Source organism: Falco cherrug, chromosome 4, assembly GCF_023634085.1.
Source record: "Falco cherrug isolate bFalChe1 chromosome 4, bFalChe1.pri, whole genome shotgun sequence".
NCBI lineage: Eukaryota > Metazoa > Chordata > Aves > Falconiformes > Falconidae > Falco > Falco cherrug.
Window position 1 is genome coordinate 40898954 of NC_073700.1, and position 17265 is coordinate 40916218.

The 17265-nt window shown below is 38.5% G+C and overlaps 1 protein-coding gene across 30 annotated transcripts in view; it reads left to right on the forward strand.

Moving 5' to 3' along the window:
• RBFOX1 (RNA binding fox-1 homolog 1) overlaps positions 1-17265 on the forward strand; it is a 918315-nt gene that overhangs the window by 770987 nt on the left and 130063 nt on the right. For all 30 annotated transcript variants that reach the window (XM_055709778.1, XM_055709787.1, XM_055709790.1 and 27 more), the window contains one exon: positions 5930-6172. In XM_055709778.1, coding sequence (XP_055565753.1) covers positions 5930-6172 — 243 coding nt within the window. The remainder of the gene's footprint in view (positions 1-5929; positions 6173-17265) is intronic.

The window sequence follows — 17265 nt, forward strand, 5'->3', positions numbered from 1 at the left end:
GTGCATTTCCTTTTCAAATGTATGTGTAGCAGTAGCAACAGCAATGACTTTCACTCAAATACAGTATGTTATATGTGAAGAGGACCAAAAGTTAATACTTCTCTGTAATAGGAGTAAAGGGATAGTACTTTCTTGCTAAGGTAGTAAAGACATTTTCTTTTGCCCACTTACTATTATCTTTTTCCCTTATGCTTTCTGAAAAAAAAAATATTGTGCATTACCTTTCTTGTTTTGAGGATACACTTATTTTGGAATGAGATTTGTTTTTTAAATGAAATCTGAATTTGGCTTTGTGCTGAACCTTCCAAAAAAGAGAGATGGCTGGAGAATTCATTTTGTATGATTGCAGAAGCAAATGATCTGAGTCAAGTGGCCTGGTCAGATAATTAAGCTACAACAGAGAAAGCTCGCAGAGTCAGTCACTTGTGATTATCTGTCCAGCGTGATCGGATGTCTGATTCCTTCTGAAAAATTTGAAGTGGCTGCCCTTATTATCATTAATTGGGGAGTGCCAGCAACAAATCTGGAAGAATTACACTGCCACTTACAAGAAATCCAATATATTTCAGTTGGAATATAAATTTAATGATGAATTGATGGCTGTTTATCTGCTGTTCTGCCCATCCCTTGGAACCTGAACATTTGTTAGAGTAATTCCTACACCACAGGTCTGCCCTGTTTCTGAATTCTTGTGTCTGCAGTCCACGACAGTGACAACAAACGTGTAATCTTTGGGGCTGTCTGTATCTTTTTAGGCTGGTGTTTGGGATGGGTTGTGGGGGTTTTTTTGGTTGGGTTGTTTGTTTTTTCTTTATTATGTGACTTAATTAGAAGTTTAATAATTTTAAACTACCTTCAGAGCATCTGGGAAAGTTCCTTTAATAGTGAAGCTTTAAGTTGCTTCAAGTGCCTCACAGAACTAAACCTTGGAAGCATTTCTGAAATATTTCCCTAGCTAAGGAAGAGGGATGTCATGAAATGAAACAAAAAAGGAAACAGTATTTCATTTGTATGGAAGGATAAAGTACATTTAATCTAAAACAGGCTAGTTCAGTATTGATGAAGTTGTGGAGTTCAGCAACTTTAAAATAACAGTCTTACTGGTATTAACTCTACCACATGAAGGAGGAATTAATCACACAGAAATGCACACATGGTCCTGTACACCATGCTATCACAAAGCCAGAGCGCTGGAAGTTTAGTGGGTTTTGAAACTTTGAATACAGCCGTCTTAATTTTAAAACAAAAACGTTCTGCTTCCGGCAACTTGCATAGTAGCATTTCTAATGTTTTTTAAACAGCTATTAATGTAGTCAAGCTGTGTTTTTTCTTCTTCTGTGTGTAATCATCTGCTCAGTGGTGCACTCTATAACTAGTAGCAGGAGACAGAGGAGTGGCCTGCTGTGATTGATGGGGCGAGGCCCTGCAAACTGAAAGAGTCCCATCTGGATTAGGTTTTGGGAGCAGTCAGATGTTGAGAGGGAGGTCAGTAAGCCTTGCATTAGCTCCCCCTCCTTCAACACCCCTATCATCCACACTCATGCACACATTACATTGCTCACACGCCCTCATCCATAATTGATGCTTGCTTTGGGCAGATGCTGTATGGCCTGGGACTAGAGCAGCTGCTAAGTTTATGGAGAATAAAGGGAGCAGGATGGTACAGCAGGTATTTTCACTTTTATTTTCACTTGAAACTCTTGATTTTAGTTCAGCCAGGGCATTTCTTATAACCAGCTGCACCACTGCATGCAAGACTCCTAATACGTGCTTTGTTGCTTAAGTCTGAAGGAGGGCAAACTACGGCGGCTGTTATGTATCTCTGCTGTGCTTGATATATCTAACTGAGCTGTTTGTGTAACCAGCAGGTTTAGGGAGTAATGTTGCATTTTTCTTCTTTGTTTCCGTGCCCTAAGGATACGATGCAGTTTGGCTCATTTAACTACAGTATGAGAGGCTTTCTCCAAATGTGAAATATCTCTTGCCAAAGAAACAAAATGCACCAAACAGAAAATAGAGTAAAACAAACAATAAACTGTTAGTTAGACTTTAAAATGCAGGCAAGCAGAAAGGTTTTCATTGAATACATTTTTATGCTGCAAATGTGTTTTTAAAAAGGAACACTGCATAAGTAATGTTTTCTGTGCTCTCTTTTGTGTACAAACATAACAAGCTTGCTTTATTATGTTTTGACGCTTTTCATGCATTTCTTAATTATGAAATCCTTTCAGAGCAGAAGATGCTGAAAAGGCATGTTGAGATCTGAGATACCAGGAGCATTTTAAATTCTAAGCTTTTCTTCAAATAGAGCAATACATACGGAATAGAAGTGACTTCACTTACCTACATCATCAGAATGCTTTCTTTTTTTGTTCTTTAGAGTTCAACATTTAACCAGAAAGCAATAATTTTTATTTTATACACTGCCACGTAAAGCATATTTTTCAGTTGAAATGTGGTTTTCATTAAAACTCGAGCCAGAACATTTAGCAGAGCCTGACTGTCTGCCATTCTTTGTTCTTCTTTCTGTTGCCAACAACTACTTTATTAAAAACCATGCACAAAGTGAGCATTAAGGGGTCATTTAATCTTAAAGATACTTGGAACTGAATCTGAAGGGACAACTTCTGTTTAGCCTCTCATGCCTAGGTTGTATTAAGTGATGTCTGTGTGCTGTCATCCGCAGTTTTGAGATTACTCTGATACCTAACTTCATAGGCTAATTTAGGATCAATATTTCCTGTTGCTTTTTAGGGCCATTTCATATTTTCAGCTTAATGCACTAGGTCTGTTATTTCCTTTATTCATTTTACTTCATTGTCTTGTAAGGAGCACAATAAAGGGACATTTTTGGTGATTATATTTAAAGAATTTTTGGTTCTCTGAAGTCTGCTCAAATATATCTGTCTCTGTAGTCTGGGGTTTTCATCAACTGCATATATATACAAATGTGTGTCAGTCAACACTACATTGTTCTTAATATAATTCCATATTCTAAATAATAAGCTACTGGCTTGATACCCCTGTAAGTAGTAAAGAGCATGTTTATACATCCATGCTTTTATACTTCATTGTAATACTGTGTCTATAGAATTAATTGTGAATCATAAATTCACTTTAATTTTAAAGGCTAGGAAAGGATACAGTAGACAGTGGTTTTAAGAATCAAACAACTCCGATTTATTGTCAGTGTTATTTTAAACTTATGGCCTACAGTAGAGCGTGCAAGTGTAATTTCTCTAGTGTTTCCACCCCTCTCCCCGCCCCCCCCCCCCCCCTCCCCAAACAACTTAATGAATATGCAGTTCCTGGACTGATAATCTTGTGTGCCAGTGCCCTAAGTATGGGGGCGGTTGCTTGTTTAACTGTAAAGCTGTAAATCCCTGAAAAATATGTATGTAGAATGTTTATATATATATTTATAAAATAATGAAAAAAAAACCCAAAACAGGCAACCCCCTAACCCTTCGTTGTTTACATATTAATGGGGTCTCGGTTATAAATGAGTGATCCAGATCTCAGCTTAACAAGCCTAATGAAAGAGGTGGAAGGGTCTCAGCAATGTGAAGGTTCTGGAATTGCCAGTGCAGTTTGCCATTTTATGATAAATCTAAAAAGTGAGTTGTTTGCAGTTGCTGGTAAAAATAATATGAAAGTTCAACCCTCTTAATTAAATATTAGCTGTAATTAGCACTAAGTGTAAATGCTTTGAATATTAATTAGGGTCTCATGGAACTGCTGTCAAGGTTAATGAGAAACAGTGGGGGTCTCAGTAACATCTGGTTTAGGGCTGGAGGTGGTATAAAAACCTTTAGATCAAATGCACCTGGACATTAGCCCTTGGTCCCTTTGTTGCCATTATTGTTCTCTTTTAACAGCTGCTGACTCTAATGCCATGTTTAGCATCTGACATGAAGGAATAGCTTAAGGACCAGTAGTAACCAGCTACTGTTTTTCAAAGCCAGCACAGTGAAAATGCTTGTACAGGCAGAAGTTTGATTTGCTGTTGTTCATTCTTACCGCTTGCTGAAGTCCCTCCTAAAATATTTGATTAAAAATTTAAGGTGGCCTGCCTGCCCCCCAAGTTTTTAAAAATAATTCTTTAAAATTTCATAAATGACGTTGGTGTAATCCAATCATTGCTGGGTTTTACTGAATCTAGGGTTTATTTTATTTTTTTTTTAATAGTGAAAGTATTAGGTAAAAGAAATAAGAAAGGGACCTTGCCATTTTAATATGAGAGGGTATAAGTATACATTTACAAGACTTTTTAACCTCCACTGAAATTTAAGCAGAGCCAGTATCAGTGCAGCATTAACCTTGGAATGATTGTAGATATATGCAAATGAAACCTGCTGACTTAACCCTGTGAAGTACGTATTTGTCACTGTTCTCATTTTTTAAAGATGGTCGAATGAAGCAATGTAAACTACTTGTCCAAGGCCATACACTAAAACAGATGCAAGAATGGGATTAAAATTAGGGAGGGTTTTATTGCTGATATAAACTTTTAATTTTGGGGGGCACAATGAGTACCTTTTACAAAGGAAAATTTAATTTTCCCTTCTCAGCCTGCCATGCACCAAAACTTATTTCTGTGCTGTGGTTTTGCAAATTCTTAAAAGCTCTTGAGTTTAGGACCAGTTCAGGTCAGAGAAATGATGTCATTAATAATTATGTCATAATTCGTTGAAATGGGCTGGAAATGTCCTGAAGTACAAAATGCAAAACAATGTCTTTTATTCATGCAGCCTGTTCTGATATTTGGAAGACAGGGACTGATGTGTACAAATAAGCAAAATCCCTACATTAGTCCTGTGCAGTTATTTGTACATGTTTTGGTGGGAGAATGGCAGAGTATTTAGAAGACTAATTGGAATTTTACTCAAATATTAATTTTTTACATTACTTGATACCTAGAGGGATAATTTTATCCTGTAAATCAGTTCATCTGAGTTTGGGATAGTCTCTGTATTAATGGCCTCTAATGCTGTTTCATCTGCAGCGTTATGTTTTGGACAACTTTTATGTAGGTTCTGAAGGCTTGTTCTGTACATTTCCTCCCCTAGAATAATTACTGTTTGGTATGAGCAGAGCATTTAGTCAGACGTCTCTGCTAAATTAACATGCTCAACTATCCTTCATTATATCAAAGAGAAAGATGGATCTGTTTATGAAGAGATGAGGGCATTTGTGTTTAATTGTATAGGCTTATTGTAATATGGAAATAAAATACTGTTGTCTTCAAATTTAAAGCCTCGAAAGCTCTTAAATCTATTTCTTTTGACAGCCTACAGCATAGAATTTTTCTTTTATGTGAAGATCTTGATGTATTTTTAGATTCAAATGCTTATGATTTTGAGTGGATCTCATTATTTTTTTCGCATTTGTTTCGTGCAGTTGCTCAATACGGTGTACCTCGGAGTATTTCTGGATATCTCGTAGAGCGTTGTTTCATAAAATATTTTCAGTGTATGGTTACCGTGCTGTGTGTAGGTTGCAGTATTGTGTTCTGTGGAGGGCAGGTCAGAGTGGATCGCTGGCCATGGGCTTACCTTATCAGAGCTCTGGATTGGCAGTCACGCTCAGCAGCCTTGGGAACAAACCGAGCTTTTTTCCTCCTCATTGTCTGGGTTGAGGCATTAGTTCAGGTAGATTTCGCTGACCTTTCCCAGTTAAAGAATAGTCTACCATTATCCATAGAACAGCAGATTTGTTTGTCTAATTATAGTAAGATTTAATAGGGTTGGCACAGTGGATTTAATTCAGATAAGAAATTTTCTCCTCAAGAAACAGCTGTTGTGCCCTTTTTGGGCCAGCAATCTTAGCAGAATTCTTATCATCGCTTTCTGCGTTACATGTGCAGGATCATGGCTTATTTTATCTCACACCACATTTCTTCTTCCTCTTTTTTCCTTTAATTCTACAGGGTAATCAGGAAGCTACAGCACCTCCTGACACAATGGCACAGCCTTATGCCTCAGCCCAGTTTGCTCCACCTCAGAACGGTATCCCTGCAGAATACACAGCCCCACATCCTCATCCAGCTCCAGACTACACAGGCCAAACCACTGTTCCAGAGCACACGTTAAACATGTACCCTCCTGCCCAGACACACTCTGAACAGAGTGCAGCTGACACAAATGCACAAACTGTCTCCGGCACAGCCACAGTAAGTCAAGGTTACAGATATTTCTAAAGCAGTGTGGTTCAAGAAGTTACATGTGTCTTTATTGATAACATTTATCCTTATGTTACACTGAGTAGTTTTGCTCTTTGTTTGTGCTAGGATTGCTCACTGTTTCAGGGTTGAAAGTCTGTCAAAATTTACCGTTGAACTTGAGGAATATAATTTTGCTGCTTTTGGAGCCTCTTAGTTAAGTGTGGGAGCTTTGTAGAATCTGTAGTTTGCTTCAGTATTAGACAAAGTGATTAATAACAAGACCATGAGTCATATAATAAAGTTTGACTAAGTCCAACATGGAAAAACATTGCAAAAGAGTGCTTGTAAGCAGTTATTTGGGGAAAAAACCCTACCCAAATGAAAAAACAACCCACCCCAAACCAGACTCATATTATTATTTTTAATGGCATCTGTATTTTTGCCACTTATGAGTAGTTTTTCATAGAAGTGTTCATTGAATGACACTATACTACAATTACTTGCAGAACTGTGTGAATGACGATTGTGAAGAGCATGTCTGTAATGCTGTATTTTCCAGAGAGCTTGTTTGTGCAGCCATTACCAAAGTTGTCTGTGGATCTGTGCTCAACAGAGCAGAAATGATAAAGTTCCCTTCTATTTGATTTATACATGGAGTTCTGAAGTGTCATGAATTATGCAAGAGATGCCTTGGATGGCCCTACCTTGTAGTTTAAGTCACAGATTTCACACAGTGCTTCTGTCTTTATTTTAGATTGGGACCCAATATATCCAGTGCCAGCATCTGGCAGATTTCTGAGCCATCAACCACCTGTATTACATGTGTAGGATCTAACACAGAACAGACAGCATGCTGCAATTTGAGCATGTGCTTGAAACACCTCTGCTAGCTGTCCTTGTCCTTGCTGCCACCGTGCTCCATACCTCATCTTTCCTTCCCTTCCTTCCCTGGCATATGTCAAAGCTGAAAAGTTTCATGCATTAGAGCAAGAGAAAAGGGAAAGCACGCTCCCTTAAATGAGTTTTCCGAGGATTTATATTTATTGCTGTGTCACTGATTTCTTTATATGGGTATCAACAAGAAAGAAAAGCAATATCAATCGCACAAAAATATTCCTTGTGATTATCATAGAGATGTCTTTGTGAATTAATTACATAGTTTTGCAGTTTATGCAGTAAAATGTTTTGGGCATATTATTTTTGACATGGTAACTTTTTATTGCCCTGATTGGGCCTTTGCTTTAGTGGTGTGAGAAAGTTTAAGTTGCATACCATCCTATTTACATATATCTTATAGCATCCTTTGCAGCTCTGCAGTGTCCCCTCTTATTCATCTCTTTGCTAAGTTAACTTCCTGGTTCTTTCTACCTTTTAAAATTATCTTCCATAATTATTTTTTACTGTTGTCAAACTCTTGCCATATGCACTGTTGCTGGTTTAGAGCAGGAACCCTAAGCTGAATAGATTCTCCAGAAAAGATTGGACAGTGATTAAAGGTATGATCTTTCCTACTGTCCCTGTCTCATTCCTTTTATATTCTGCTATTCTGCTTGCTCTTTTGACCACAGCTGCACACTGAACAGTCCACTGCAATGCCCAGCTCAGCTGTTTCATACTTTGAAACTGTTGGTCTGTTGTTCAGTTCTGAAGTAAAAGACTGTGTAGTGCGAAAATCAATGGTAAAACACCTGTCGATGTGAGTGGGACAGGAGCTCATCCCTCATCATTTATTGCTTTCAATTTATTGTGTTTCTTCACCCCTTTTTGATTTTTCAGTTTGAAGAAGTGTTAGTCTCTTTATCAGAAAAGTCAGGTATGCGTTTTTTCCAACATTTTCCATGGCAAAGGCTGATGAAAAGAAATAATTTGGATTGTCTGCAATGCCCTTATCTTCTTCAGGTGCTGTATTCAATCCCAGCTCTAGCAAATCCAATGATTCCCTTGAAAGTTTCCTGCTTCTGATATACTAATAGGCTTTATTGTTATTTGTTTTTGTATCCTTTGCTATCTGCTTTTCTTATTTCCTTTTTGCCTTCCTAATATCCAACTTATATTTTACCTGTCATACACTTTCTCCCTTCTGGTTCCACATGGAGTGAATTTCCATTCTCTGAAGGATAATACTTCAATTCCACTAACCTTTTGTATTTGGGGAATATAGTATAGTTATTTGCTCTTTTTATTTGGAACCTTTTCTTGCCTTCCTCTTTCCTTTTTTACAGAAGAATGTGCATAATGTTTTGAAGTAGCTCCCATGCTGTTTATAAAGAATTAGATTTCCTTACTTTTGACTTTAAGGTATTTTTGAGAAAGTTTTGGTTTGTTTTGTTTGAAAAAAAATATATATGTTTTTTTTCTAAATTGCAACGGATACTATTCCTCCCTGGAGAACAATGCATTGAAAATACAAGTTTACAAGAAGTGTATCTCTGTTGATCTACATTGTTCAAAGTAGCTTTGACATTTAACACATTACTCACAGGTTAGTTTTACAAACACACAGTCAAATATTGTTTGCACAATTTAATTATGGGTACCTAGTTCTAAAATCTGTTACACAGTGTCTCATTAGCATTTCACTTAACATGCTGTACAGAGATTATATATAAGTATATGCAGATAGATCCCAGGCAGATTTGACAGGGGCTTTGTAACGTTACGAGGGTTCAGCTGTGTACATCTCTCTGTAGGTTCAATAATATATGTTTTTATTATGAAACAGAGCTTCAATAGCACTGTGTCAACTTTGTAACTCCATGTGGTCTTTATTGTTGAAGGAAAAAAAATACTTCTTTCCAGTTCCTGCTCGTTTTTAGAATAGCTGGGTTTGAGTCTTCAAGAATTTTAAGTTGAATTGATGTGGGGACATAGTAGCCCTGGTAGGTTCCAATATTTTTACATAGTTTCCTTTCAGTAAACATTATAAGACGAATGATCAATTGATCAGTCTTTCACAAAAGAATGCTGCTGTGATTAATGTGGATTAGGCAAGCTATTGGAGGCAAGAGCAATTTTTGAATTTTCTTATTCATGTGCATATTTATGTACATGTGAAGCTGGAGATATTCTAAAAATGCATCATAAAAGTTTGAAATACAAAGCTAATAAACTGCAGGGCACTGTATCTAATTTGTAGAACTAGTACCAGAAGTGACTTAACCACATCCATGAAGATCTTACTGCACAGTGAGGCTAGGCACATACCCTGGCTTTTTCTGTGTCCCAGTTTCTTTCTTTTTGTCTGAAAGAATTAGACACTGGAAGCTAGAGCTCACATTGGGTCTAGTGCTACCTAAACCTCGATAAAGTTATAAATAATAGAGATAAAAATCGAAAGGTTCCATGCAACTTTTGTTGATTCCTTTACTACATCACAGTGTGATCCCAGCCCAGCTGGAACCACTGTTGGTATCCCAATTTGCTGCAAATTGAACAAGATTCTGATCATCAGTTTTATTACACGTTTGCAATTTTGTGTACAGTAGAGTGCTCTTAATATAGAAAATCTATAGACTTGATTTCTTTAGGAGTAGAATCTGTAGCCTCTAGTAAAGGTTTCCTGTGTTGTCTTTGGTCACTCAGAGCCTTTCAAATTGGATGTATAGTACTGCCAAGACAAAATGACAGTGCTTGAAACCAGCTTGGACTTGGTGTGGGACATTAATAAATACAGGATTACAGAATATATAGTATTTTCTATATGCTATTAAAGCAGGCAAATCTGATCAGAAGAGAGTGTATGCTTTTCTTTGATTAAAACTAAAATATTTTGCTGAGAACTTAATAGGAAGGGATCCTTTTTTTTCCTCTTGGATTTTACTTTTTACAACAAACTATTGCACAGACCCTTTTTATACCTTGACCTGCTCCAGGGAGCACACATAATATCTGCATATAATGCTCTGGGTATCTTTTGTCCTTTGTAGCAGTGACTTTCTGTGGACTTCCAACTGCCTTGGGTATCTACCCTATCAAAAAAACTGCCATTTTCCTTCCACTTCTCTCCTAGTTTGATTCCAAAGTTCTTTTCAGTTAAGAGAGAACAGTCTTGCTTGCTTTCGCTTGAATTGACTACCAAGCTCTTTGAAAATTGCAATTGAGGAGTATGGAATGTTCTGATATTGTTAAGACTTTTCTGCATGTTATCCTTAATCAATTCACATGTAATTTAATGGACATTCATCTAGCAGTGAGGATGTGGGGTGAGAAATTCTTTTGTACTTCCAAAAAGTGTACTTCCTAGTGATTTTTTTTTTTTTTTTTTTTTTTTTTATCCATTACTTGCTAAAAAAGTGTAAAACAAGATTCTATTAGGGTAAGTGTTTGGCACAAGAGGTTCTTAGATTGCATGTATAGGGATTGCTAACTTCATATTCAGATGCTGTGAAACAGGAGAAAATATACCAGATAAAAGGGAAGTAAATGTTCAAAGACAGGATGATTTAGCTGAAATAATACAAAATCTTCTGTAGGTAATAAAATACTGTCAAAAGTTACTTTGAGTCTTTCTGAATAATACGGTTTTCATCTTTTTGGATCAATATATTTGTTTAACTTTAATCAAGGAAGTAGTCCATCTGAGTATATGCACAATCAATACTCATCCAGTACTGGGTTATTTAAGTGCTGGTTGGTAGACTTTTGGAGTTGCATAGCATCAAACGTGCTTTTAGTCATTAACAAAAATAGTAAATTGCTTCTTTCAAGAAGGATGGATCAATGGTAAGTGTGTTACAAAGTTATGGTAAAAGTAATGTCTGATGATTTTGCAGAGTGGGTTTGAGTGTTATGTTAAATAGTTACATATTTTAACGTATTTTTAAGACAGACTTTTGATCATTTTATGAAATATCATATCACCTTTTACCTGTGTACATATGTATATATGCAAACACATTGTACATACATTGTTCCGAGAGTAAAACTTGTTCAGTTTTTGCCTGTGGTTTTCATGCTCAACTTATGTTGATGTCAGTGGGCAATGAGTATGTAGATACAAAGGGCGTTTACTGGGCATGTGTAAGAAAGCAGTAATATTAAAGTAAATGTTTTTTCTGTAGTGTTTCCTATTCTAAGTGTCTTATACTAATAATGAAAGTAAATATGGTATGGTAAAAACTGAGGTTTTAATAATGCTCTGTGTTGTGTGTGTGTGTGTACAAAAAATATTCTGCCCTAAACTTCATTCTACTTTTGCATTAGAGAAAACTCGAGCCTCTTGTGCAGGCTTTCTGCCTTGGGCAGGGACTTCACCAGATTCCACAGGCTGAAAAGCCTTGATAAGTTGTGTGCTTGTATAGGAGTCCTGGAGGGAAAAAGCAGGTTACTTGGAGGAGTGTGGGTGGATCAGTGCATAGTGCTTTTCTGTCCGAAGTGGTTCTGAATCAATAACCAGGGTGGCACGGGGATGCAGTGCTGCTGAGGTCCTGTGGAAGACATGTAGTGCAAAGGTGTGCTTTGGCTGTGATCACTGAAGATGATGAGGTATTTTATGTATAAGTTTGCTGTTAGGACTAAATTTCAGCTTTGTTACTACCAAAGTTCCTCATGTGGCATCCAATGAACTTGATACTCTACTGTGTGAGAATAACTGATATATTAGATACTGCATGTCTGTTGTAACTGTTGTCCTGCTTTACCTTGAAATTGTGTATGTTCTTTGAGATCTTAATGGCTTGTAAGTTTGATGGTTTCTTTTCTTGGTGTTAATTATGTCCAGGCTTGTCCATTCCTTAGTCATATCTCAGAGGATATCTCTTCATCTAAGGATTTGGGAAGGCTTAGTGATGCTCTGGACTGGAAAAGTATTCACCATGTTGAACTTGATTGTTCTTCCACTCTTGCTTTCCTACTATTTTATTCCTGATCTGTCCATCTCCCGAGGATGTCAGATACGTTAGCTGTTTCAAGAAATTCTATTCCATATTAATCAGTGGGCTATATCCTACTTGGTTTACAGTTGTCCATCAGCTGTTTTTACAACAGTGTGTCTCAAACTAGTGGCACTCAGAGGACTGTGCTCCTTCTGTGGAGGAGCAAGGAACTTTTCATCATGAAGTGGGCTGTCTTGCAAGTCAGATTTCCACACAGATTTATTTTTTTTTCCCAACTACTATCAATGACCCAGTTTTTATTCTATTTCCATTCTGTATTTTTGTCTATAGATGTTTGCCACCAGTATGCTAGATGGCTGATAATAATTTGACAATTGTTACAGCAGTGTTTATTCATCTAAATCATATCCTGCTGGTGTAGGCTATTGTATCAGCATGGTATGCTATTTCATTTATACTACCTATTATATTTGGTCCCAACTGCTACTTGAAGAAAATATTTCAAGGAGCTTTTTTCAAGACCCCGAGTGCTTCAGAGCTGCAGAAGCGAGCAACCTGGTCCGGCTCCTACTCTATAGTAAAGAGATCAAAACTGACATCCCAAATAGATAACATAATGCTGTGCTGGTTTGGCAAGGCACGGTAATGACTTGTGATCATAGGCATTATTCCTTCTAAGAGGCTTCCTTGCTGAGAGCCCTGCGTGTAAACTTTGTAACTATGCCCCACATGTGTTTCTTTGCTTATGCTAAGGAATAGCAGGAACGTATTGCTCACTTTCGCAGCTACATGTGTCAGTGCATGCTCTAAAATAGATTTTTCTCAAGGATACACAAAACCTTAAAGCAACTGTTTTCTATGATACTGTTTAAAAAGTGGCTGTTTGCGTACTTAGTTGTTTTGCCTGGTAAGGAGATAACCACCTCTCCTTTTCCTGTGTTGCTGAGTTAACTTGGGCTTTACTGCGGGAAAGTACTTGTCATTCTGTGAGTGGGTACCTGGTGTGAGGAGAGCAGCTGTCATGCTGCCAGCTGACTGTGCCACTGCATGCCTATCAGCGCATCTTGTGTTCTGAAATCTCGGTAACTGGTCCTTGTGATTTAGGTGTCACCGTGGCTTCTTTTTCCTTTTGATTCTCATAGCAAGAAAAGATTTCAAATGTGATATTGAAACAGAAGGCATGACAATTATTATTTGGGGTGGGGGGGTTGGGTGTTGAGATATTGCAATTTTAACTTCCTCGCATGATTTTTAAGTGCTTGAAATCAGTGAAGTAATAAAGCTGAAGGTCCTCCCCAAAAACAAAAACCCCACGCAGGGATAAAGACAGCAATTATGCTCCTTCATCTCTAGTAATGTTTGCTCAAATAAATTAGCTGAACACCATTGAATACCCCTCTGAATGTTCATTGTGGGGCTGAATAACAGTTCTTCGATCACTTGAGCAGGTAATTCCAGCCAACTCTAAGGCAGATTTAAAGTAGAAAACATTGCAGAGGTCTTTTCAATCACATTATCAACCAGAGATATGATCATATTACTCCAACTTGAAACATTTATTCTAAAAAGCATTACCAATTAATTTTTGATCTGTCAAGTTTAATTGACCAACTAAACAATTTTCTCCCTGCTTGGCCCTGAACAAGTTAACAATATTATTTTTTTGAGTTTTCTTGTGTTATCAATAGACAACTTTGTGTTGGCTCTTGGGCTGCTGCTCAATACCAATCCTTCTACATGTTCCATTATTGACTTTGTCTTCTCTCTATGCAGTCTAAGTAGCTGTGGCATCCAAATGCTTTGGCTGTGCTTCGGGTTCTGATGCATTGAGAAAAACATTTATTGCACATTTTGCTGAATAAACTGAGCATAAATTTCAAACGGGATCTTGGTATGGTGAAATAGCTCATTACAACTTTGTATTTGACCTTCTGCATCTTTGCTTCACATTGTAACACAGTAATTAAACCTGATCCTTACAGGGGGCATTTTTTTGGTGACAATTAACTCTCATTTTCACTAAATGCAGGACTGGCTGTGCTAGGCTAGGTAAGACTGATGATGTTTTCCATTCTCTTGTAATTGGCATGCAAATGATAGTTAATGGTTTGCAACTTGATCAGAAGTCATTGATTCCTCCCTGTACCAACTCTTTGTAATTGCAGTATAAATTTGTATATTGCGTGGAGTAGAGTACTTTATGCAATGGCATGTGGAGAACATGCTTGTAACTTCTTGGTTAACCATCAACATCTTAGGTCCTTGCTTGCAAGAAACTGACTCTCCATTAGAGAGGTCCGAATGGTCAGGTAGCACAGGCAGATGGAAAACTAACAAGGTTTGTAGTTAAAAGCTATGAAGATCATCCAGGTAGGCTTCCTTTCTTCCATAAGTCATAAGGCTGAACTTCTGTTAATGTGACAGTCTTTGTCCAGGGTTACACAAGAGCTAAATGTACTCTCCTGCATGACGACATGTAGGTCTCAGTTAAGGATGGCTTAATGGCCTATTACCCCTCAACCCAAACCTGAAAATACATTTTTTTTTTTCAAATCCTGTTTGTACTCACAAGTTTCCATTCCTCTCCCACATACCCATTTCTTCAGCTTTCCCACACGCCCACCTACCTGCCCACAGAATTACTTTAATTAAATGTTACTCATGTGTGGGCTTACTTACCACTTCTTCCTGATTAATCTGTTCCCTTTCTGGGGTCAGTATGAAAGAGAGACTTGATTCAAACATCTAACTTTGCTATCCATCAATATTAGAAAGACAGGAGCAAGGCATGTCGATCTGTCTTGGCTTAACCTGCAAGCAGGTGAATCCATCTGTAAGTGTGAAGCTGCTTTATGGTCTACCAGTGATGTGACAGGGTGAAATATGCATCACAGGCAGAAGCAGACAGAGGACAATTTTCTTATTAACTAGATATGCGTTCGGGGGGCGGTTAGTTTTTCCTTTCAGACTTTACCAGAAAAGCAGTTAGGCTGAGCTGATAGTCTTGGATGTGCTTTCTGCTGTTTTTGGTCTGTGATATGCAGGAAGATTTGGATGGTCGTTTTAAATTGCCCCCTGTGACCGCCCTGGCGTGGGCCCCTGCACGGGCTGCCGTCCTTCAGGCCCAGCCGGCCCCAGGGGGGTCCCCGCGGGGTCCCCAGCCCTGCCCCAACCCCACCCGGGCCCCTCTCCCCGTGGGGTCACAGGCCCTGCCAGGAGCTGCCCCAGCGCCGCTGCCCGCGGGTCACGGCTCCTGCGGGCACCCCCTGCCCCGGCGTGGGGTCCTGCCCGGGCTGGGGGGGGTGTCTGCTCCCTCATGGACCTCCATGGGCAGAGGGGGACACATCCTGCCTCACCGTGGGCCTCACTGGGCTGCTGGGGAACCTCTGCTGTGGCGCCTGGAGCCCCCCGGCCCCCTCCTGCCCTGCCCTGGGGGGCTGTAGGGCTGCTGCTCTCACAGCCCCCCGCCTCTCTCCAGCTGCAGCTGCTGTTGCACAGAAACTTTCCCCCCTTCTTAAATATTTTACCCCAGAGGCGCTGCCACCATCACTGCCTGCTACCAAAACCTGGCCACACAGACCCAGTACTCCTGGAAATAGTAATCTCCATGTCAGGATAGTTGCTGCAGTTTGAGGAAGACCAGAACAGTATGGGGTTTTTTGTCCTGGTTCTACTGGGAGACGAGAATGCAGCTAGGAGGTCTGTTCAGGCAATTGGGCTATAAGAGTTGGACTTTGGCTATGAAAGCACACATAGCTTTGTACTGTAAAGTGTAGGTAATGTTTAAAAATATTGATAGGAGTAAGGTAACTGCCTTCATGAAATCTGAGCTTCTTAGGAAATAGTTTTCTCATTTTAGTATTAACATCACTGTGTAAAAAACCCTATTTCTTTTCTTATCACTATGCTTTTCTGATTTCTATTGAAACCAAAATGCTTTGAATGTATAACATCAATAAATTAGGATAATAATACATGCACAGATCGGTATCTTTATAAATTTAGGTACTCTTAAAACTAAATTTACTGTTGTTATTACAGATTTTGTTCCCAGTTAAGGCAGTTTATACTTTGCAGTTGCATCTTGTAGCTAGACACTATTTAAAATAATGTACACATTTGATGATTAATTAATCAAAATATGCATTTAGAGTAGAATGCCTCTAGCAAAACGTTACATGCAGTTCTTCCACAGCAAAAGCAAAACCGCTGTTCTGTTTCTCTTCATGTGAAACCTACTCAGTTGCTCTATATAAAGTTGAGATTCTTTCATGTTGGTTTGTGAGCAGTTCTTAACTTCAAAATATAGTGTCAGCCGGTTAAAGTATAGCTTGATCTTATTGGAGGTTTTTTTGAGATGTGAGTAGTTGCCATGTGCTTTGTGCTTTTTACTTATGTAACTGAAGGTGAACAATTAGTTGTTTTGTTGGCACTGCAGGGGATAGAGGGTAAATATTTCTTGATACACTGAGAAAGTTTAATATACATATAAAATTAATCATTGATTTCAAAACCAGAATTACATAAAAGCCAAACCTGCCTCTCCTGTTTCTTGCTTCTTGCCTGCTTTTAATCTTTGTGTGCATTTTAGTTGTTTTGTCTTCCTTTTCATCTTTACAACACTTCCCTTTTCGTAATCCTCCTCTGTTTTTCCCTTTAATGTTATTTTTCAACATGCCTGCTTTGTCTCTGCTTCCTGTTTCTTCTCATTCCAAGATCGTATCAGTAGTTTCTTGCATTTCCCCCCCGACCCCCAGTAGGAGTTACAGAGCCAGCTACCATTGATTTTAACGTGGCATGGTGAGAATATGTAATCTTCTGCAGGGCATATGGAGTTGATGTGAAGAGCACAAACGAATCCTCTGGTATTTCTGTATGTAGCTTGCTGCATCTTGCTGGTTCTAGATGTTTTGTCAGATGGTATCCCAGGCAGTTATGTTGCAGTATCAGCATATCATGCTGCCTTTTTTGATTTATAAAAGCTTCTCAATGACTTTCTAAGAGACACCCCTCAGGCCATCTACTACTCTTGCTTAAAGGGACTTTCTGCATTTGCTTTTCCAGTCAAGATCTTTTTAAGTCTCACCCATTGAAACACCACTGAAACACTTGCCACTGTCACTGATCTTCTCTTCTATTTCTGGGAAGTGCCTCTTAACTACAGTCAAGAGTCTTACCCCAGTATACAAATTCTGAGGTGTCCATTTAAAATCCACCTCCAAAGGGCAGGAGCATGTATAAGTACTCTTCAGGTCCTTCACAGCTGCA